Here is a 22,381-nt window from a genome sequence, read left to right on the forward strand (position 1 = left end):
TTTCCACAATAGATGTTCTGTATATTATATGATATTGTAGTGAGTAGATTATGCCAATAATATACTCACTCCGAACTCATTAGCTAATGAGTTTGGAGTGAGTATATTATTGGCATAATCTACACGCTACAATATAATGATTGACGTGAAAAATTTTGCAACAAATACCAGTAATGAAATTTAACATTGACAAAGATCCTTCTGAAGATGTATTGATTAATATGAAAGTCGAATCTAATCTAATTGTCATGGCCGACACTGTCACATTATTACACACACACATATTGACAAATGATTTACATTTCTTTCATATAGCCATCTGATGGAGTACTTTTGCTTCTCAGGTTCCAATTTGACAATGCTGTGCTTGGCCAATGGTCATCCCAAACCAAGTGTGCGATGGACAAGGTATGGAGGGATGCTGCCATCTCGGAGTTCACAGGAGGAGGATGGGTCACTGTTCATCACCCAACTAGTAGTGGAGGATGAGGGCACATATCTGTGTCACGCAAATAACGGTGTCGGCACAGAGGTCATGTTGGATGTGTCGCTGGAGGTGTTAGGTATGATATTTTTTATGCTTCTCAAACTTAATACCTTTGCACAATGTATATTTTTATTTTTTATTTTATATATATACAAAGAGTTGTTACATTCTTGTACAACCACCAGCACGTATAGTGTTTCGGGCAGGTCCTCAATCCTAATTTTCCCAGGAATATGACCTGCCAAATCATTTAATAACCAGGTACCCATTCACTGCTGGGTGAACCAGTGTGTGCAGTTAAGGATTGTCGCCCAAGTCAATCCTCCTCGGCCAGGATATGAACCCAGACCGAAGTGCTCGCGAAGCGCCAGGCGACCTTGGTTACCTTGAGGTGCTTCCGGGGCTTAGTGTCCCCGCGGCCCGGTCGTCGACCAGGCCTCCTGGTTGCTGGACTGATCAACCAGGCTGTTAGACGCGGCTGCTCGCAGCCTGATGTATGAGTCACAGCCTGGTTGATCAGGTATCCTTTGGAGGTGCTTATCCAGTTCTCTCTTGAACACTGTGAGGGGTTTACGAGTGAATAACCACTGCTGGTATATTAATGAGAACATCTTTGGAACAGTTGAACATTGTCCTGGATCACCTCAGATGCTACTGAAGCTTAAATATTAAAACACACAGTTTTCTAAGCCATTGTAATAAATATCAAGTACTGAAACCTTAGCTCTTCTACATTCTTCGGCGTTAAAACACAATGATGAAAGTTTTTTAAGTTAGCATGCAGTCAGAGTAACTGTTGGGACCTTGCACTGTGAGAAATTTATATATATATATTGTACAGTAATTGAAGTGGATAAGGTCCCCCAGATGTACATTAGAGATTTCAAGGTCATGCAAGTGACCATAGTAGTGAAAGGTTCGCCAGTTTTACAGTGATGGTTAGCAGGTCACCCAAGTGTACAGTGATGGTTAGTAGAAGAAATTTGAAAACAAAATGCAGTATTTAGTCCTTAAATCACTTATGTTAAAATAGTACAGTACAGTATAATAATTCACACAGTACAGTATAATAATAATAATAAGGACAGTACAGTATATTGGTTTTATAATGCATGAAAAAATTTTCAACAGAGCCCAATGTTTATTTAATTCTTTTCTAATCATTCAATATGCCAATTAAATTAAATTCCCTAAATATTTTTGCAAACACTTTACTACCTTCTTGGAAAATTAAATGCTGTACAGTACCGTAATTTATGTCATGCATTATTATTTTTACAGGTATTGTATTTCTAAAACTTTCATGAATAATATGTAACTGGATGGATTTCAGAGGCTCCGAGCATAACTCTAGCTCCTAAATCTCAAGTTGTGGAAGAAGGTAAAGGCGTGACTTTGTCATGTACAGCGGCAGGATACCCTCAGCCCAAAATCATGTGGGTCTTCAATGGAGGATTAGTAAGAAATGATGGCAATATATTAATTACGGGTAAATATCAAAACTTCTTGCTTCAGTTTTTAATCGGTAATACTGGTAGAGTACAGAGAAATGTGGTTTTTGTTTCTTAAAAAATAACAATGGAAAGTGTAAAATATACATTGAAATAAATTGTAAATTAACACAGAGGGATATGTGATATGTAAATTATATAAACAGTGTTCTCCTCACATGCAACTATCCATAAACCGGTATCCTCACAAATTTAGTGTTCAGAGATATTTGTGTAAATACTAAATTTAAATTGTTGTGATGTAGATACAGTACCACATGGAAGCATACTGGGCTTTTTGAGGCTTCGTGAGTGAATGAACTAATATATATATAATAATAAACTAGAGCAGAAGTATATCAAGAGCTACATGGTCAGTGATAGTGATTTGTTGATTAGTTGTGCATTGTGGACAGTCAGCAATTTGGAAAGTTAAGAAGGCCCAAATTAAGGCATTTTAGGCACAATAAGGCAAGATGTTAGGGTGATGTTGAGTTGCTGGTGACATCCATTGATTGAATAATGGCTCAGGTGTTTGCAAGATGTTGAGAACCAGATGTGAATTATTTAGAAGTTTGTCAAGTGCTATCTTTTTTTTTTTTTTTTTGAGATATATACAAGAGTTGTTACATTCTTGTATAGCCACTAGTACGCGTAGCGTTTCGGGCAAGTCCTTAATCCTATGGTCCCTGGAATACGATCCCCTGCCGCGAAGAATCGTTTTTTCATCCAAGTACACATTTTACTGTTGCGTTAAACAGAGGCTACAGTTAAGGAATTGCGCCCAGTAAATCCTCCCCGGCCAGGATACGAACCCATGACATAGCGCTCGCGGAACGCCAGGCGAGTGTCTTACCACTACACCACGGAGACTGCTATATCTCCTGTATAGCATTACATAATAATCGCTTAACTGGTAGATGATTTACTTTCCGGAATGGACTGGGACAAGGAATCAGTGAGCATGTTAGTTTTCAGTTAACCACAATAATAAAACTTTCATTTTATTTACAGAAAGTGGTTTAACCATTGAGGTTGTGGAGAAAGAACATGCAGGGATCTTCCAGTGTTTTGCTCACAACCCAGAGGGAACTGTACAAAGTGTAGCTGTGATAAGTGTAGTGCCGAAGACTGTCACTGCTGGCCCTCATGCTACTGCCCGTAATGGTAAGATAATTATAAATTTTGTTCTCACATCTTGCCTGAAACGCTGTGCATATTAGTGGCTTTAGGCATAGTATATACTAGCTCTTATCTAGAAATCCAACATTCTGCTTGTAACTCATTTTCTATGTATGTACTTTTACCTAAATAAAGTATTATTGTTATTATTATTATTATTATTATTATTATTATTATAAATAGTCAAACTTTGTAAGAGATACAACTGCTGTACTTATATTGTGTTCCCAGAGATCTATGCTTTCAAAATAGTGATTTTTTCTTCTAATCTGTCTGATAATTGATAATATTTTCAATTCAGTATAAAAGGAAGTGAGAGAATTCTTATTGTACAGAATTAGGATGTAAGAAATATAATTATAATAGAGTCCTTAAAATGACACAGAGTAAAAGAGCACCTGGCAAAATAACCTGCCACTCATTGAATATGGCAACGCGAGTAGGAGTATCTGTTAAAATACCTGTATTGTTTACTGTACTAATTTCATTGCTCTATACTGTAATTATTTTTTAGATAATTATAATTGTCTCCAGTCTCCGTGGTGTAGTGGTAAGACACTCGCCTGGCGTTCCGCGAGCGCTTTGTCAAGGGTTCGTATCCTGGCCGGGGAGGATTTACTGGGCGCAAATCCTTAACTGTAGCCTCTGTTTAACTCAACAGTAAAATGTGTACTTGGTTGTAACAACGATTCTTCGCGGCAGGGGATCGTATTCCAGGGACCTGCCCGAAACGCTATGTGTACTAATGGCTGTACAAGAATGTAACAACTCTTGTGTATATATCAAAAAAAAAAAAAAAATTATCTCAACAAAGAAGCAAAATTTGCAATTTGAAATATGGGAACCAAACCACAGTTATGTACTGACCTTGTATGTAGTTTTCATTTAAAAATGCTATGTACATGTCTCTGCTTCGTGTTTATGCTGTATTCACCCCCTTGTGTGCGTGAGGTGAATACATGATGAGAAGTATTGGTTAAGACATAGGTGATATTCAATTTGTGACTGGACTGAGCATTCTTCAGTGCCCCCTAACACCTTATATGATCTGCAGGAATATAACTTGAAATGCTTCCTGTGGTACTGATGCAGTTTGAAAATGGATTTTATTTAATTTTATGGTTAATATTGATACTGCAGTATTATGATGTTTAAATGCAAAATGTCTTGAATTTCATTGACTAGGCAGATCATAAGTGCACAAATGTTTATAAGTGAAGTTTTGTGCATGTTGGTTACGATAAAGTTTATCTGTGAATACCAGTAGTTATAAAATATTCAATTTTAAACAAAATTGCATTTGCTTGATTTCCAGTCACATGTGTAACTTTTTTTTATATTGTACATATATATTTTTACTTTTTAATATTTGCTTAAAAACAAAAACCTTGAATTTTAGATTACGTGCCTAGTGAAACTACTGACAGTCGGAGATGGCGTAATGGTCAAAGAAGAGATGGTGGCGTAGGAGCTGGAGGAGGAGGAGGTAACGGTGGAGGTGAGAGAAGAAGTCACGGTCGGAATGGTGGAAATGGACATGGTGGAATATCAAGACAAAATGATGAAAAAGTTGAAGATCCGTCAGAAACTGGGGACACTGGTGGTTGGAAGAAGAAAGGAAAGAAAGGTTGGATATCTTGTTATCTGATTATTGCTTAATTTAATCTCTTAAGACACATCAGGTTATTAGTAACTTAACTCATCATTAACTCTATGAGTGTAACTCTAACTCTATGGGTATATAGGTGAGAATAATAGTGTGGCTCTTCTTTGCTTCATCTTGCACTATAGTCGGAACATGGCAGAAGAACATAGAAGAACGGAAGAACATTATTGATTATTGACCAACTTGTTTAACTGCTGATATCTGCCATGTATGATCTTAAAGAAAATTGTAATCTTCTGTTTCTTTCGTTAAAATTCCCTCTGCTGTTCTGTTGCATTTTCTGCTGTTCAATCCATCATGTAATTATTATCATTCTCGTTTTCTTTGTTTCCTATTTTTTAATTCAATATATGCTTTTGATCTCAATTAGTACAGTATAAAGTTTTAGTCTAAGTTTTTTCCCCACACTTTGCCCGAAACTCTGTGTGTATTAGTGGCTTCAGGCATTGTCCGACATTATGTTTGTAACTCATTTTCAAGATATATACCTTTACCTGAATAAATGTCTTATCTAAGAGATATAGGTACATTTGTGGGTACAATGACGTCCCCTTGAGTGGAGATAGGTGCAAGTATAGTATGTGCTCTATCATTTTAACAAGTAAATACTCAATAATAATAGAAAATAGATGCAAGGTTCATGCAGAAGTTATTATGTAACAAAAGAGTAGGTCCCAGCTGATCCAGATAATTGAAATTTAATCACTGTATGTACAGTACATGGATAATGAAATACCAAAGAAATTGTTCATGATTTATGAGACCATAGCTGGAATATACAGTGGTTGTATGGTGCCCATATCTTAAAAAGCACATCAACAAACTGGAAAAGGTGCAGTGACATGCAAATAAATGGTTCCCAGAACTGAAAAACAAGCTCTATGAGGAGAGGTTAGAGGCATCAAATATGCCAAAAGTAGTGGATCACTGCATACAAAACAGTAATGGGAATCAACAAAATTGATAGGAAAGAATTCCTGCGACCTGGAACTTCAAGAACAAGAGGTCATAGATTTAAGCTAACTAAACAAACCTGCCAAAGAATTATAAGAAAATTCACTTTTGTAAACAGAGTGGTAGACAGTTGGAACAAATTAATTGAAAAGGTGGTGGAGGCCAAAACTGTCAGTAGTTTCAAAGCGTTATATGACAAAAAGTGCTGACAAGACGGGACACCACGAGCGTTGCTCTTGTCCTGTAAATATACTTAGGTAATTAAACACACACACACACACACACACACACACACACACACACACACTGTAGCACAGATAGGGCATTTTCTAAGGTTCACCAGAGTTCTAAGTTTGTCAGGAACATTTTCTCCACACTGCCATGAAGCTTACACGCCAGTGGTGATATATATACATGATGCCAGTGCTTCCACTCCTTGGCTGCTGTAGGTGAGTTAGGATCAATATCCAGACAGGTATCAGTAGCTTCTCCATGGTAGGCTTGACAGCTTATTAAACTGTGCTGAGTAGTATTCAGTGAGAATCCTGAATCTACACTCCAGGTTCTGTAAGCTTGGTTCGTTACATACTATCGAAAATAATACAAAAAATAAATGTTGTAATAATACTGTACTGTATCTCAAAAGGGAATTCCAATTATCCTAATAATGAATATAATCAATGAGCACAAAATATTACTTCACAACAGCTATGATGTTTAGAAGAATCACAGACTACGAGGTATGCAGAACAATACAAATGCCGAGAAATAGAGAATTTCTGTACTTTTCCCCTGAACTAATTTCTACTGTTATAAGTGAAGCCAACTGTTGAATAATATTGGTGTATGCTTAATGAGTTCATAATATTTCAGGTTTGATGGTTCCACCATCCAAGCCAAGAATGACGAAAGTCTCAGATGAATCAGTGATGGTAACATGGGATGGCCCTGAAGCTTCAGGTTTACCTATTCTCTTTTATAAGGTAATGCTTTTATTTTCTTATGGTATACTGTATTTTGTTTTTCCTTTAAGTAATATTTTATTTTTGCATAGGCCAATCATTTTGGACAGATAATACTCCTTGTGACAGTGCATATGATGAGTCACAGTAGTGTGGCTGAAGATATGATAAACAAACCACACATCAGAAGATGGAGAAACGATGATGTTTCGGTCCGTCCTGGACCATTATTAAGTCGTATGTGCATATGACTTGATAATGTTCCAGGACGGACGGAAACGTCGTCGTTTCTCCATCTTCCGCTGTGTGGTTTGGTCATCCTTGTCAGAGTGTACCACTCAGCATCAGCTCCATTGCCAAACCAAAGTTTTTCTCTATCCTTTCAAAATATAATTAAGTAGTTCTAGGCAAAATATTGTCCAACTTTAATTCATCATTACACATTCCATCTAGATAGTTTAAACACCCTGTGTATGTATATTTCTTTTTAATACCTTGTATCTATTTGTTTACTTTTCCCATATCTTCCTACATTCTATTCCATTTAAGAAGATGTAAACCTCAGTGTTTCCTGCATTTACGTATCATGAAATGATCTTATGTTCTGTCACAATGTTCATTTTGTTATGGAAATGGATTCATATTCGGGTATTTGTGAGAGGAATGTGATGATAACAGCGGAGCACTTTTCCAGTGCTCATTTCAAGGTTTACTACAAGAAAGCTTCCTCATTCTTGGGATGAACTATGTCATTCCATGTTTAACCCCTGCAGTGCTCACCTGTTTTTGGCAAAACTTCATAGTGCAATTGTTAAGGACATATTTTTGTTGTTTTTATAAATGTTCCGGTAAAGTTAATATCAAAATGTTTCCAAACTCAACCATTTTCATTTTAAAACAAAAAAATGTGATGAAAACATTAAAAAACATTAAAATATAACCAGATTAAAAAAAAGAAAGCACAACTCTCAGAACGATATTTCTTGGTCGGCGCAGCACAGTGGTTAAACTGAAGATTTTTTATTTACCATAAAGCACATACAAAGAGAAAGAACTCTAAAATTTGGCATCGTATATTAATGCTTTAAACTTTTTAACAGATTCAATATAAATTAGTCCGGAGCCGCGGGAGTCGTGGCAGCCGATGGATGACTGTGGACGAAGACATTCCACCCCACATTAACAGTTATGAAGTGACAGGTCTCCAGACTAGTCGCATTTACAGGTTAGTGGGAAAACTAAACAGCAGTTTTCCAATGTCACATTTAACTTCTGGCTTGTGATACAGACAAGTTTAAGTAGTGTAGACAGCTGTTTAGAATAAAGCAGACAGAAGGGCATTCAAACACATATAACAGTCAAAATTAGACATTCTCAATTCAATTACAAAAGGTCAGCAATTTGTCAGCCTTCCCGCCAAATACACGACGAAACTACTACGTTGCTACAACGGTCGAACAAGGTTAAATTTAACACCTAACAGTTGCAACAACCAATACAGCAAGTTGTAACAACGTTCTAGTATGTCATAAAAACGTTATAACAAGATATAACAGCTTTTTTACAAGTTGTAACAAGGGGATCATAGGGACCGTTACGTTGTGTGTTTGCCGGGTTCAAGCACAGCCTGAAACCCTCACGCATAGTTGTGAGGGAGGTTGGAGGCACTGTTGAGGTAAAGAAAAGAGGCAATGTTCTCTGTTAGAAGTGTAAAGATGCAAATTATTTACCTGATTTACCTGAGGGGCCACTAACCTTAGTTGCCTCGATGAGGACAGGAAGCCGGTGGCTTGTCGAAGATCCCCTTCCCCCCCCACTTCAACAAGCCGAAGAGGCTTTTCAAGTATAAATCACATTTGAATATGGTATTGAATTTCTTGCTTTAAATCATGTACTTATTTAAGCCAGAAACTAATCGGTATCTATAATGATGATAATTTATAATGATTCTTTTTTCAGATTTCGTATTGCTGCTGTATATGCTAATAATGACAACAAACTTGGGCCAAACTCTCGTCGTTTTCATTTGGAGAAAGATTTAACAATTCAACGTCCTGCGTATCCTCCTACTATTGTCGAGCAGATACCTCAAGGACCCACATCTGTTAAACTGGTTTGGCAGTATGAGCCTTCTCCAGGTGTACCTGTGGAAGGATTTTTTATCAATTATCGTGAAGCAACAATAGCTGGGGAATACACTAAGGTATGTATAACCTTCTGGGGATTATTCTGGGTTGATTAGAGAAATCTCCAGTGTCTCCTTTTCTTTATCAATGGCCCAGCAGGATATTTTGAAACTACTGTATTCCATTAAGAAAATCCTTCTGCTAGAATACAGTAGTCGTCTAGATTAAGGGGAAGTTGCACTTAACTATTAAATATGCTCATCTCCTTCGTGATAGTCCGTACTTGCGTCTTTGTATGCAGTGCTGTATTCCATGTTCATTTGTTTATTTCACCTGTTTATGGTCTTATAATAATGAAATATATTTTTGTTTAATATTTGTGCTTGATATTTGCTCCATGTGCTTGATAACGCAAAATGTTTTTCAATAAAAATTTAAAAACTGTGGCATTTACAACAGCTGGATTAGACAATTGTAATGAGAGTTTCTTAACATCCATTTCAGGTTACAGTATTAGGACCTACTAAAAGAAGTTTTGTAATATTACACTTGAAAGCCAATGTCTCCTATGATTTCAAGATACAGTGCTTCAACATTGCCGGAGCCTCGGAATTTTCACCTATATATAAGAAGACTGTAACTAGTACGTATGATTACCATTTTGGGAATGCATTTATTAAAATTTCTTAATAGATATATATTAATACAACAGATTTTGGCAAGAGCTAATTTTAGTACACCTGTAAGAATCAAGAGAAATACTTTCTTAACCACCGCACCGTGCACCTGGTTTTGGCAAAAACTTCATAGTGCAGTTGTTAAGGACATTTTTGTTCTTATAAATTTTCAGATAAAGTTAATGTCAAAATGTTTCCAAACTCAAGCATTTTCATTTCAAACATTAAAAAACATTAAAAACCATAAAAATATAGCCTAATTAACAACAAGATAGCACAGCTCTCGGAGGACCTCAAGGCACTGTGCGCGACACAGTAGTTACAGCTATTACAATTTGGTTGTACGACTCTCTCTCTCTCTCTCTTTGATTTTTATCCTAGATATGTGATCATTGTTAGAAGGGAAATAAATTGAGTATAAATTGTATATGCACGTGGGAAAATATTGCAGCTTGTAAAGGCACATTAGTGACTGGGGGGGACAAAAAAAAAGGGTGGTAGGATGTCACAAGTTCTTGTCACACTACACTACACTACACACAAATATCACAATAACGTGGTGCATCAAATGAGGTCGATTAAGGTGCGTCTGGGATCCTTTCGGACATAGGTTCGAATCCTCGTTACGGCCCTTGTGGATTTGTTCAAGTTTTTGTCATATTTGAAAAATTTAAAATGTAAGTTGGCCTATAGGACATTATTTAGGAGGATGCATATCATCTTTATAAGTTATCATCATTTCAACAAGAATTACTTTACTGTCTGTACAGCAAACGTTATGTTTTTTTTATAATACTGCGATCATTTGATAATATTATATTTGATTGTTGTTTTTCTATAAAATTTTCTTTAGGTAGCTGGCTACTCATAGGAAAAAAAAAATTAATGGTTTATTTGGCAGCTGAGGCTTATATCAAGCATCACATGTTTTCCATAAACATTCTTGTGGTTATTTAAGAAGCTGTCATTATCATCATTCACATCCCTGTAAACACACACAATGTAACGGTCCCTATTGTTACCGTGTTACAACTTCTTACAAAGTTGTTACATCTTGTTAGAAAGTTTTTATGTGTAAGAAGGTGTTACAACTTGTTAGAAGGTGTTACAACTTGTAAGAAGGTGTTACAACTTGTAAGAAGGTGTTACAACTTGTAAGAAGGGGTTAAAACTTGTAAGAAGGTGTTACAACTTGTTAGGAGGTGTTACAACTTGTTAGGAGGTGTTACAACTTGTTAGAAGGTGTTACAACTTGTTAGAAGGTGTTACAACTTGTAAGAAGGTGTTACAACTTGTAAGAAGGTGTTACAACTTGTAAGAAGGTGTTACAACTTGTAAGAAGGTGTTACAACTTGTTAGGAGGTGTTACAACATGTTAGAAATTGTTACAATGTGTTCGAACCTTGCAGCAAATGTCATAATCTCGTCGTGTGTTTGGCGGGATAATACTGTAATTGTTTTGTCCGCAGGCACTTCTCCCACCACAACAGAAACTCCGGCGGAGGTTAGCCACGTGGGGCCTATTGCAAAGAATGGTGACCTAAGTCTCTCCAATATTCATCTCTATATTATTCTTGGAGCCGTTCTTGGAATTTTACTTTTAATTGTAATTGTTTCTGCAACAATATACACCTGCAGAAATAAACACACTGAAGGTTAGTCATTTCTAATTATATATTTTCTTGAGAAGTTTAATGTCAAGACATTTTTTTTAGCACCTTGTTGATCAAGGTTATAATAATAATAATAATAATTTTTATTTAAAAGATTGTGTGTACAAAGAACATAAGAATAATGTACAATTGTAGGGACAGAAGTTACACCTACTAATGAAGCCACTATTATGCTAAGTATTTTGGGCAATATTTCAGAAAATAATATTTTATTCTGCCTGAATGCAGGCGATGAGTCACAATAACGTGGCTGAAGTATGTTGACCAGACCACACACTAGAAATTGAAGGGACAACGACGTTTCGGTCCGTCCTGGACCATTCTCAAGTCGATTGTGTTCGATTCTGCCTGAATATTTTCAGGCAGAAAATAGCTAGATAGATTGATAAGTAGGTGGAAATAACTAGATATATGAATATGTAACTAGCAGATGGATAACTACAGATGTGTAAGTAATTAGAGATGGATAACTAAATAGATATTGTATATGGATAAGTAGCTAGACATAAGTAACAACAGATGGATAAATAACTAGACAGATGTAAATAAAAATAACAAAACTTTATTCATAACTGATGCAAATCATTACAACAATGACTAGACTAAATAGGTACATAACACTCTAAATCAGACTTACACTTTTGGCATTAAGTAACATTTTGCTTACAATTTGAAAAGTGATAATTATTGGAATAACAAAGTTCAGTTTACTGTTAGAGTGGCGAGACAGATATTGGAACAACATTTAATACTAGAATAATGAAAAGACTGTTTGAATGAGAACAAACATAAGCATATCATACCACGATGATTAGAAATGTGCACATCCTCAGCATTATACATCAATAGAATCCGGGGCTATCCCAGCTCAAGCTTTTTCAACACATAGCAGGTTGTAACACAGATCTGACTTCATTTGGACTAAAAAATACCTGCCAGTAGTCCATCTCTCTATGAGAGTACTGTAGTCCCTTTTATAACCGACTGAACTACCGCGATGGAATTCCAGTAGTACAGTCAGGTTCGTTCTCAACTCACAATCGAGAATTCCAGGTTTGTTCTCGACTCACAATTGAGAATTCCGAGTTCATTCACGGCTCACAATTGAGAATTCCGAGTTCATTCACGACTCACAATTGAGAATTCCAGGTTCATTGTCGACTCACAATTGAGAATTCCAGGTTTGTTCTCGACTCACAATTGAGAATTCCGAGTTCATTCACGACTCACAATTGAGAATTCCAGCTTCATTGTCGACTCACAATTGAGAATTCCGGGGTTTGTTCTTGACTCACAATAGAGAATTCCGGGTTCATTTTCGACTCGCAATCGAGAATTCCGGGTTCATTTTCAACTCACAGTCGAGAATTCCGGGGTCGTTCTTGACTCGCAATCGAGAATTCCGGGCTCGAATCTCAGGCGGGACGGAAAAGGTTGGGCAAATTTTCTATCACCTAATGCAGTCCCGTTCACCTAGCAGTAATTAGGTGCTCAGAAGTTAGTCAGCTTGTTGTGAGGTTGCATCCTGGGTGGGGTTAGTAATTTGATCTTGGAGTGGGGGGGGGGATCTTGATATAAGCCTGACATGTATGAATACACTCTGGCTTCCTGTCCCTCAACACAATAAATTATTATTATTATTATTATTATTATTATTATTATTATTATTATTATTATTATTATTATTATTATTATTATTGCAGATATTCATCTGGTGGTCTCCCTGCTTTCTCTACTCATTAGTTGTTTTATTCTGGATAGGTAAAAGATAGAAAGACAGACAGGAGGGCGGGTAACTAGATAGATGGACAGGTAACTAGACAGGAGGGCAGGTAACTAGATAGATGGACAGGTAACTAGACAGGAGGGCAGGTAACTAGACAGGAGGGCAGGTAACTAGACAGGAGGGCAGGTAACTAGACAGGAGGGCAGGTAACTAGACAGGAGGGCAGGTAACTAGACAGGAGGGCAGGTAACTAGACAGGAGGGCAGGTAACTAGATAGGTGGACAGGTAACTAGACAGGAGGGCAGGTACCTAGATAGATGGACAGGTAACTGAACAGATGGGCAGGCATCTAGATAGGTCAATAGGTAACTAAACAGATGGAGATATAACTAGAAAGATGAACAAGTAACTAGAAAGATGGATAAGTAACTGAACAGATGGATAAGTAGCTAGATATATGAATAGGTCCTTCATGGGCTCACCATAGCCCGTGCTACTTGGAACTTTTTGTTCCAAGTAGCGAATCTTTAACAACAACAACAACGAATAGGTCAATCGACAGATGGAGAAAGAGAAAAAACATCATAAAACATGCACCACTGTTTTTAGGAGAAAACATTGTAGATGTATTTCTAGATAGTAATTAGAAAGACCAAAAGCTTCATTTCTGTTTGATATCAAACGTCATCTTTTTTCACGCCTACTAAAGGACAGGAAAATATGTAAGGTAATTATCAACATTAATCGAATGTATTTTCCTACTTTTGTTGTGTGTATTATGCATTATTATCTTTATCCAATTGCAGCCTTGCATTGGTATCTTCAGGCTTCCTGTCACTTCTCCTCGAGAGGCCCTCCTCCTGTCACTTCTCCTCGAGAGGCCCTCCTTCTGTCACTTCTCCTCGAGAGGCCCTCCTCCTGTCACTTCTCCTCAGAGGTCTTCTTCCTGTCACTTCTCAGATGCTCTCTTGTCATTTTTCCTCAGAACCCCTGTTTCTGTCACAGGAAGAGAATCTTCCTGTTTGAGAATAGCACAGAAATCAGGCTTTGAATGCGTGTACATATATGAAAAGCACCTTTTTGAGTAGGACAGTGTTGCTCTTGTGTTCCCTTCCTGCTGTAGAGGCTTTCCCCTAGTGGCAATCAGAGGTAGTGGTTAGATGGAACAACTGTTGATTAATGACCGCTGCTTAGCAGGCCGTGTAGGACATGTAAAGTGTTTGAGTATGTTAAATTGATCCTCTAGAGGTTGTGCCAAGCTGGATTGAGTATTCTCCAGTGTATCTCTTGCACTGGTGTGACCCAAGAGACATATTTATAATATTGAGTCAAATATTTATTATATTTGACCAAATAGACCCAATAGACATGCCCGTGGGGTATCCAGGTGGGAAACCAACCTAGTGCATTGCAGCAACCTAAACCTAGCATGCAATGCAGATGCTGCATGTACCTTAACAGTAATGTCATCAGAATAGTACTGGAGAACAAACAGAGAACACGACTCGCAAGACTCCAGGTCAAAGGTGTCGTTGACCCAACAGGCAGCATGACGGAGGCAAAAGAGGTGACTGTCACCCTGAGACTAGGACACACAGTAATCTTTGAACCCGCACGAGGTGGGCTGGAACTCAGAAGACACATCTATTGGTCCACCGAGCCCCGACAGGGTTTTCCAGGGCCCGTAGGCTGACTGCTACAGGAAGCCCGGGCAAGGTGTTGCTAACCGGTTGAGATCCAAAGCTAACAAGGGGTAGATCAAAACACTGAAACCCCTGTGACATATACAATCATGGGAGCCTAGCAGATGGCCACCAAAATATTATAAGTGGAATGATAGCCACACTAGGCAGACCCCCACCAGGCAAGAAAAACAAAAACAAAACCCCCGCAAAAGTACAACGTCCCCAGAGGAAACAGGAATCCGCCGCCGCATAGGTAGGCAGGCTGCACAACACTGTGACGCCCCAACCAGCATGATACCACTCGCTACCCAAGGCCAAACAAAGGCCACGAAACCCCAGCTGGCCCCAATGGCGGGGTAAATGCTGAGCTGCAAAAACCCGTACGAAAATAGTTTTCCCAAACGCACCAGGGAACACGCAAGGGCAGTACTCACAGGACTCCTAGTGAAGCAAGCCGCTAAGCACATGCAGCCCTGGCACTAATAAGGAACACTTGGCCACCATACACAATAACACTGCAGAGATCGCCACAAAGGCAAAACACCGCCTTGGAAATCGAGGCCAGAGAAGACGTCCGCCCCGGACCACATTAGCTAATGAACTGGAGTGCTGGGTAGCCAGCACGGGGAGGTCCGGGGCTCCCCCCTTCCCCCTCTCGGGGAGGTCCAGGCTTCCCCCCTTCCCCCTCTCGGGGTGGGAAGGGGAGGGCTGTGCAGATGAGCGGCATGGCAGTGAAGTGTAATGTTTACTTGTTTCTTTGGGATTGGAGGGAGTTCTACCTCTTTTTCGGTTTTTAGTTGTAATTTTCTTCCCATGTGGGGTTTGTTTTCTTATGCCTAGCTTTCTGGGGGCCTAATCTCGGTCAATGACAGATAAGGAACACCCCCAGCCACAGGAATGGGGGGGTTTCCAGGGCCATTGTTCCCTGCAACCTCTCTGAGAGGGCCAGGTTCTGGCTCGTGGTCCCTGGTAGGTCGAATTCCTTAGACTAATATCCTGGTCTAATATATCACACATTAGCCCAATAGCTCCAGGGAGCCTCCAGGGCTCACCCAGAAAATGGCATTTCATTACATTCAACGCTGGTTTTTTGTCAAAACTTACTGCTTCATTTATGATACTGTACAAGGAAATAGAGAAAATTACAAAAGAATGTAATAATTATGTGAATATACTAAAAAATATTTCAACAGATGACACAAGATCAACAAAATATGAAGACACGTCACTCCACATCCATCGGGAAACTGCCACCTATGTATTACCACATCAACAGAATAATGGACAAACCCCAAATGGCTATCTACCACATCAGGGTATTGCTGTCTCTCCTGGGGAGGATGAAAAGGTGTGTAAAATGTATGAATAATTTTGTATATAAACATGCAAGAAAAAACAGTATATCACTATGACTATATCAGTCATATGAGTCCTGTTTAGCCTATCAGGGACCAGAGTCAGAATGGCCCTCCCTCCCTCCTCCCTTAGAAGCAATATATACTATCAGTGAAAATTTCAGTAAAATCTCAGTGAAGCAATATAGACATTTACAAGGCTTACTGAAAACGTAGCACCAAAACAGGCAAACGACTCCACAAATGATTCATTCAAAAGAGATTTTACACTGGAAAAACTAGTGCCCATCAAGAGATGGTGTCTCAGAGCTTTCAACTAGCATCTGACCCCAGGTCAGTCCTGTTGCTGATGTACTGTACTACCTAGTAGTTCTTCCTGAGTTGCCTCATCATAGCAAGTCTCACTTCTTTCTTAGATAAGTGCCAGCCATTGTTTGGACTTTGTCTGTGGGGCCATTTGCTTGATTAATGTTCCTGTGTTTTCAGTATTTGCTTCACAAGTGTGTGTTTATCCGCCACACTTATTGGGTGGACTTGGTTTATTCCTTCCTATGAGCTGCATGTCTTTAGGGTGACCCTTCCCTTGGTGCTTGTCTAGCATTATCCCTCCTGCACTAACAGAATGACTTCTCCAATGTGTTCTGGAGGTCGTTCCTGAAAGGCCAGGCCACTGGGGTGGAGAGCCACACCCTGATGACAGCTAGTATATGATTCACTTTGTGACTGGTGCTCACAAGTCTCCCACGATCAACGAATGGATCTATTCTGTTGAGTGCACTGCATAGTATGCATGTTTGGGGTGGTGTGGCAGGCCCTTCAGAGGATTCATCGTTCTCGTTCTCTGGGCTCCATTCTCGTTTCTTTCTGACTGCTTCCCAGTGGTTCATTCTCCAAACTGCTGAGGGTCACTTTGGTCCTTCCCCCTTTGGAGCTGGACTCTTCATGTAACTTAGTTTCTGGCTTCTGAGGGTTTGGGTCTCTGTGCAGTTCATGTGTTGGAGTGTGTCTGACATTCTCACAGATGGTTTCTCTTGCTTCTGTCCCATTTTCACAGAATGAATCATTGACTGCCCATCCTCTTTTTGGCTTTGCAAGATGTTCATTTGCTCCAAGGCAAGCTTGTCTATGGTGATGTGGAACTAGCAGCTTCTTATGTACATGGCTTCATTCCCTGATTGCATTCTGCTCACAGTACTGTAGATGACCTGGACTGGTCAAGATGGGGGTTCATATATCTATTCTCCTTGGTTTGGCTGTTGCTCTGTGTGTTGTCCTGGTTGGATATGTACCCAGACAAGGTAATTCTTCTGGCTCCTTGGTGGCCATCTCAGACTCAGTTTCTGACTTTTCTGGCCCAGTGTCCGGACCCGGACATTTTCCCATGGATCCGCCTCGCAGCAAATCAGCTTGGTGAAGCTCTGCGCTGATTCATCTTTCTTCACCAATCTACGCTCTTTGAGTTTCTGATGCGAGTTTACCATCATTTCTATGGTGTGCAGGTGGCTGAATTATTGATGCCCCACCTGGAGCTTTCGTCACAGCATCAGTAAAGGTTTCATGGTGCTCCTTTCACCTCTTTGACTCTTTGTCATGTTTCTGTTGTCTATTATTATCACTCCTTATTGCTCAGATTTGTCAGAGCCACACTTGTTGGCATTTTGCATATTGTCTTGTGCTTTCTTTCACCTCCAGCCAGCTTATGCACCTCTTGGGGCATCTTGATCTTTTAATAGGGCGTTGATGTTTCTATTCTCCCATCAGTTCTTAGTTGTCCCTTCAGTTCAGGATACAGTATATCATTCTTAAGGCACTGTTTTGTTGGCCGACAACCCCTCTGGTTATTGGGATTGGGAGCCTCATGTTCTTCTCCAGAGGCATAGTTTCTGTTCTTTTGGCCCTGGTGGTTGGTTTCTTCATTTTTGCCTTCTTATTTTTTGACAAAGAATGAGTCAGTTGGCTTCTAGAGTGGGAACCCTTGGTGATTAATGCTTGGTTTGCCTAGTTGGAGCACATCCTTTGTTGTACTCAGTTGCAGCAATTAATCACATCTTCATGCCTCCCACTCTGCTGTGGTGGATGCCTTGTCTGTTGATTCAGTTTCCATGATTCCTTGTTCAAAGGCCTATTTGTCCCAGGTTGTTCGCAATGTCATTACAGCTTGCCAGCATGCAGTGTAACCTCGAGCCCATAATTTTTTGTAAGTTTTCGGCTTTGGCCACTCTGTTCATTAACATGTCATAGACTGCTTTTTTGGCTCGGAGGTTTGAAAGGCCTAAATGGGTCCTGGTGATTCTTGTAGTTGCCACTCTCCTTGTTGGTAAGCCTATGTTTCTATCTTCTGTGTTGTAAAATAGCTTCAGGGAGTCATCTAAAGGCTCCTCCAGAAAATCATCCTTGAATGTAATGAAATGCCTCTTTCTGGTAGCGTCCCAGTGGTTTTCTGGTTCCCTCATTGTTGGCCCAAAAATCAGGAGCTCCCAGGGTATCACCTATTAGAGGGTTTGCAACATAAAAAGGTTCGAGCTCAGTTTTGAGTGAATCACTTGGATTTGAGTGAATCATTTACAGTCAGTTAGCAGTTTTGGTGATTTCATTTTCTGTGAACATTGCAGTTCACAGAAATTGCAGTATTGCTTTGTTGACTTTTTGGATGCTTTCTTGGTGAATCATCATAACAATCCCCAACTCTCTATGCCGCTGTGAGCGGGGGTCAGAATCTGGCTATGGCTCTTTTTAGACCAACAGGATTCCTATGGCTAATGGGACTCAGTAGAGGGAGGCTATCTCAGCAAGATAACTTCAGGGAACCACCGGGGCTCTTCCAGAAAGAGGCGGCATTTCATTACATTCAATGCTGGGTGTGGCAGCATTGAATGTAATGAAATGCTATACTACATTTTGTATGCAGTAATGTGCTGGGGTTTTCCAGTAAATGCTGGGGGGTTTTCTGCAAGCTTTTGCAAATTCTTGCAGAACCCCAGACTCATACTCATGGAACCCTGTCTGGGAATCACTGCTTTGGCAAGTGTAAATTAAGCTTGAATAATCTAATGCCTTAGATTAGCTTTGTCATCTTTCTCTGTACCCATTAGAGGGAATTTACGTTCATTCTAGGAAATATGTGTGAGCAAAGTTCTCTGTATTTGTAGTTACAAACAGGTAATAATAATAATAATGACACACACATGCACACAAGTTATGTACAATATAAAGTATTACAATGCATTTTTAAAAGCCTTATGTTATTCATTCATATAAATTGTATTAAATTGTTCTTTAGGATGCAGAAATTGGAGAGCAATGTGACAACTGTTTTGCATTTACAGGTAGCAATTGAGAGTTCCTTCATAGAAAATAACAACCACAATACTCAGCCAGTGGACGGATGTTATACACCAACCGCAAGACGAATACCTTCTGAGGATGGCAGTGCTAAATCAGAAGTGAAAAGTCAAGCCTTACCTAGAAATTCTAGTGATAATTTTGAAGGTAGCGGGCTATCCTGTGGTGATATAGACCCTAAAACCAGAGACTTTGCTTACCATTCATGACATTTTGCATAACCCGGTGGTAACATTAGCATGTAAAATACTTGTGGTGTTAAGTGCTGTTTTGATTAGTGGTGCATCAAAATCAAATATTCCAGTTAAAAAATGAGGATGCAAAAAAAAACAATTTCTCAGAAGTGTGAAACTGGTAAGTTTGAACATTTTTAAAAAAGTTCCAGAAATTAGTGAATTCTAAAGGCTTAAACGTACATCCAAGTAAGAAATTGAAGTTTAAAATAATTAGTTCCTGGTTTCCCATTGTTGGGGACAACAGTGGCCTAACTTGTAGGTGCCTACTGTATTTACTACTAGGTGAACAGAGGCATCAGGTGCAAGCAACTATGCTCAAACATCTCTGACCTGCACTGGAATTGAACCTGGGATCTTTCAGATGTGAACTAACTGAGCTGACCACTGTTGAAAATGGCCCAGGTTGAAGAAAAAATGTGTACACAGTACATTCATCTTTTACAGTAATGGAAATACATTGTGATATTATATTTAAGTACAATATTTTGTAGATATGAATTATATAAGTAGTTGAATGATTTGTGTATTGAATACACAATGTAGTAAACATCAATTGTGATGTGTTACTTTATGAATGTGTATGTGTAACATACGTCTTGTAGCATACCATGCCCGGTAAACTATGAATTTTTGGTTAACTCTAACAGAGAGAGAGAGAGAGAGAGTGTAAGAGTGAGTGAGTGAGCGAGTCCTCCAACTTGCAAACAGGATCATTGACACAATGCTAGAAATGGGGGTGTACATTCCTAGAATACCAAAAATCAACATAATTTACAGCCAAATTTGCTTTTATAAGATAACATTAGCAGAATATTATTTACTCTAATTACTAGCGGAAACAACATTTGTGGAGCAGTTAACGCAAACACCTGTGTGATCTGTGTTTTGCTTCATCCTCTTCAGGTATCTTGATTTTCTACATCTGCATTTGATAGGATATTGGGGCTTTAGTCCTAGTGCAATATAAACACTTTTTCTCCTCACAAGCCATTTTTAAGGGTGTTTACTTCAATAAACAACTTACGTAAATAGTCCACAAAATACATTGTGGATTTTCACAGTACGAGAGGACTGCTGATTGGGCAGTGTGAGTCGGCCATACGGCACCTGTATGTTGTGCAAAGGCAACACTGTATTATGCGAGACAATGGAGTGGGTGCATGTAGCTGATTGAGATGCTAAAATGGGGACTCGTATCCATTCGTATGATTTTAGATATTTGTAAGTTGGGGACCCCCTGTATACTATATCATAATTAATTACCTGCTAAGCTTGGATATATCTTGTCAGTTAATTTTGTTAATTTAGAGTTTATGTTTACTGTAAACCGCAATTCTTTTTTGCATACAAAATGTAGTAAAATAAAATAGGCAATGTGATCTTATGTTAATTGTCTGGGTTAATAATGTGCTGTCATCATGTATATATTCTGCGAAGATTGCTTAATTCTTCAAGCAGGTTAAATGTCATATAATCTGAAGAATCATAGAAACCTACACATAGAACTCTTCAAGAGATTTGCTATAATATTGTGTAAATAGATACAAATGTATATAAAATTGAAATATTGTATTGTGAATACTGTATAATTTTTGACCATTTCATACTTATTTCTCTCTATATATTTGTACTCTTGTTAATAAAAATATTTATAAAATTTATAAAATATATCCTGCCTACTTTAAACAAAATTTAAACAAAATTCCAAATATTAATATATTGTAGACACAGGAGAAACATCTCAGATTATGTATCATTTGTGATACAATCCGAACGGCTTTAAATTGTTATCATAAATGCCATGTTTCATATTTTCACAAGGGGGAGAGGCATCTACCTGAGGAAGATAGTGAAAAACATAGGAACATAAGGTTAAACATATTAAAACTAACACCCATAGGTTCATGGTCTTCAACACCATATTGCATCACAGAGAACCAGTACTTTCTCAGTTGTTTAAATAATCCACAGTAGTACTTCAGCACTCACTTTATAGTACTAGGTGAAAAGTGTTCCTCCTAAATTTCACGCAAAACTCAGTTAATCAGTACCTATGATCCTTGCTGATATCTAGTCTGTTTTTTAGTATCATTCTTTATGTACTGTTCAGACTTGGCCCTGCTTGCTTCCACACGCATCATTCCTTTCTCATCTTCTTGGCCTTCCTCTCATTATCTTCAAATACATTTTCACTGTTGGGGTTCAGCCACTTGAACTGGTTGGTACCGTGAAGGCCTTGCTCCTTGCAGGTTGGCGTTCAATCCCTATTGGTCCAAGTGGCTGGGCACCGATTCTTATCTCCATCCTATCCCAGATCCTTGTACTTACAAGTGCTATACAGTACAGCACTTGTAAGTACAAGCTGCTTAGTGATTCCTCGTTATTTTTTGTTTACAACATCATTCACTTGTTCATAAAAAAAACCTGTGGGTACAGTATCCAAGTGTAACATTAATTCAACAGTGAATCAACATTATCAATATTGATTCATCATTGAGATAATGTTGATAATGTTGACTGAACTTATGTTACCCTTGGATATTGTGTGCCCAACCACATGGGCTGGGTGGTAGAGCGATGGTCTCACTTTGTGCAGGTTGGTGTTCAATTCCTGACCGTCCAAGTGGTTGGGTACCATTCCTTTCCCCCGTCCCATCCCAAATCCTTATCCCGACCCGTTCCAAGTGCTTTATAGTCATAATAGCTTGGCACTTTCTCCTGATAGTTCCCTCCCCCTCATAGACTTTAGAGTTCCCTCTCCCCTCATTATGTATATGAGAGGGATTGGGTGGTAATAAATAGGAGCTGCCTCGTAGGGC

General features: G+C 38.8%; 1 protein-coding gene across 2 annotated transcripts; it reads left to right on the top strand.

The window, feature by feature from the left end:
* The first annotated feature begins 104 nt into the window (after window positions 1–104).
* Window positions 105–21,228, top strand: LOC123771445 (interference hedgehog). 2 transcript variants are annotated; one of them, XM_069313699.1, is made up of 11 exons: window positions 123–563; window positions 1,821–1,976; window positions 2,992–3,144; window positions 4,559–4,786; window positions 6,653–6,762; window positions 7,842–7,966; window positions 8,701–8,944; window positions 9,372–9,510; window positions 11,014–11,199; window positions 15,823–15,977; window positions 19,311–21,228. In XM_069313699.1, exons 1-11 carry the CDS (start codon window positions 323–325, stop codon window positions 19,533–19,535), a joined length of 1,962 nt encoding a protein of 653 aa, XP_069169800.1. In that variant the 5' UTR covers window positions 123–322; the 3' UTR covers window positions 19,536–21,228. The 2 variants fall into 2 exon arrangements, with proteins under 2 accessions (XP_069169801.1, XP_069169800.1); XM_069313700.1 differs by lacking the exon at window positions 15,823–15,977 and having other exon boundaries at window positions 105–563; window positions 19,311–19,453.
* The last annotated feature ends 1,153 nt before the right edge of the window (window positions 21,229–22,381 follow it).

The sequence above is a fragment of the Procambarus clarkii genome, chromosome 76, assembly GCF_040958095.1.
Source record: "Procambarus clarkii isolate CNS0578487 chromosome 76, FALCON_Pclarkii_2.0, whole genome shotgun sequence".
NCBI lineage: Eukaryota > Metazoa > Arthropoda > Malacostraca > Decapoda > Cambaridae > Procambarus > Procambarus clarkii.

Coding starts and splice junctions, on each gene's coding strand:
- LOC123771445 (XM_069313699.1), top strand. CDS start 323: ATGGAGTACTTTTGCTTCTCAGGTTCCAATTTGACAATGCTGTGCTTG. Junction 1,977..2,991: donor TGGCAATATATTAATTACGG/GTAAATATCAAA, acceptor TTTTATTTACAG/AAAGTGGTTTAACCATTGAG. Junction 8,945..9,371: donor TAGCTGGGGAATACACTAAG/GTATGTATAACC, acceptor CATCCATTTCAG/GTTACAGTATTAGGACCTAC.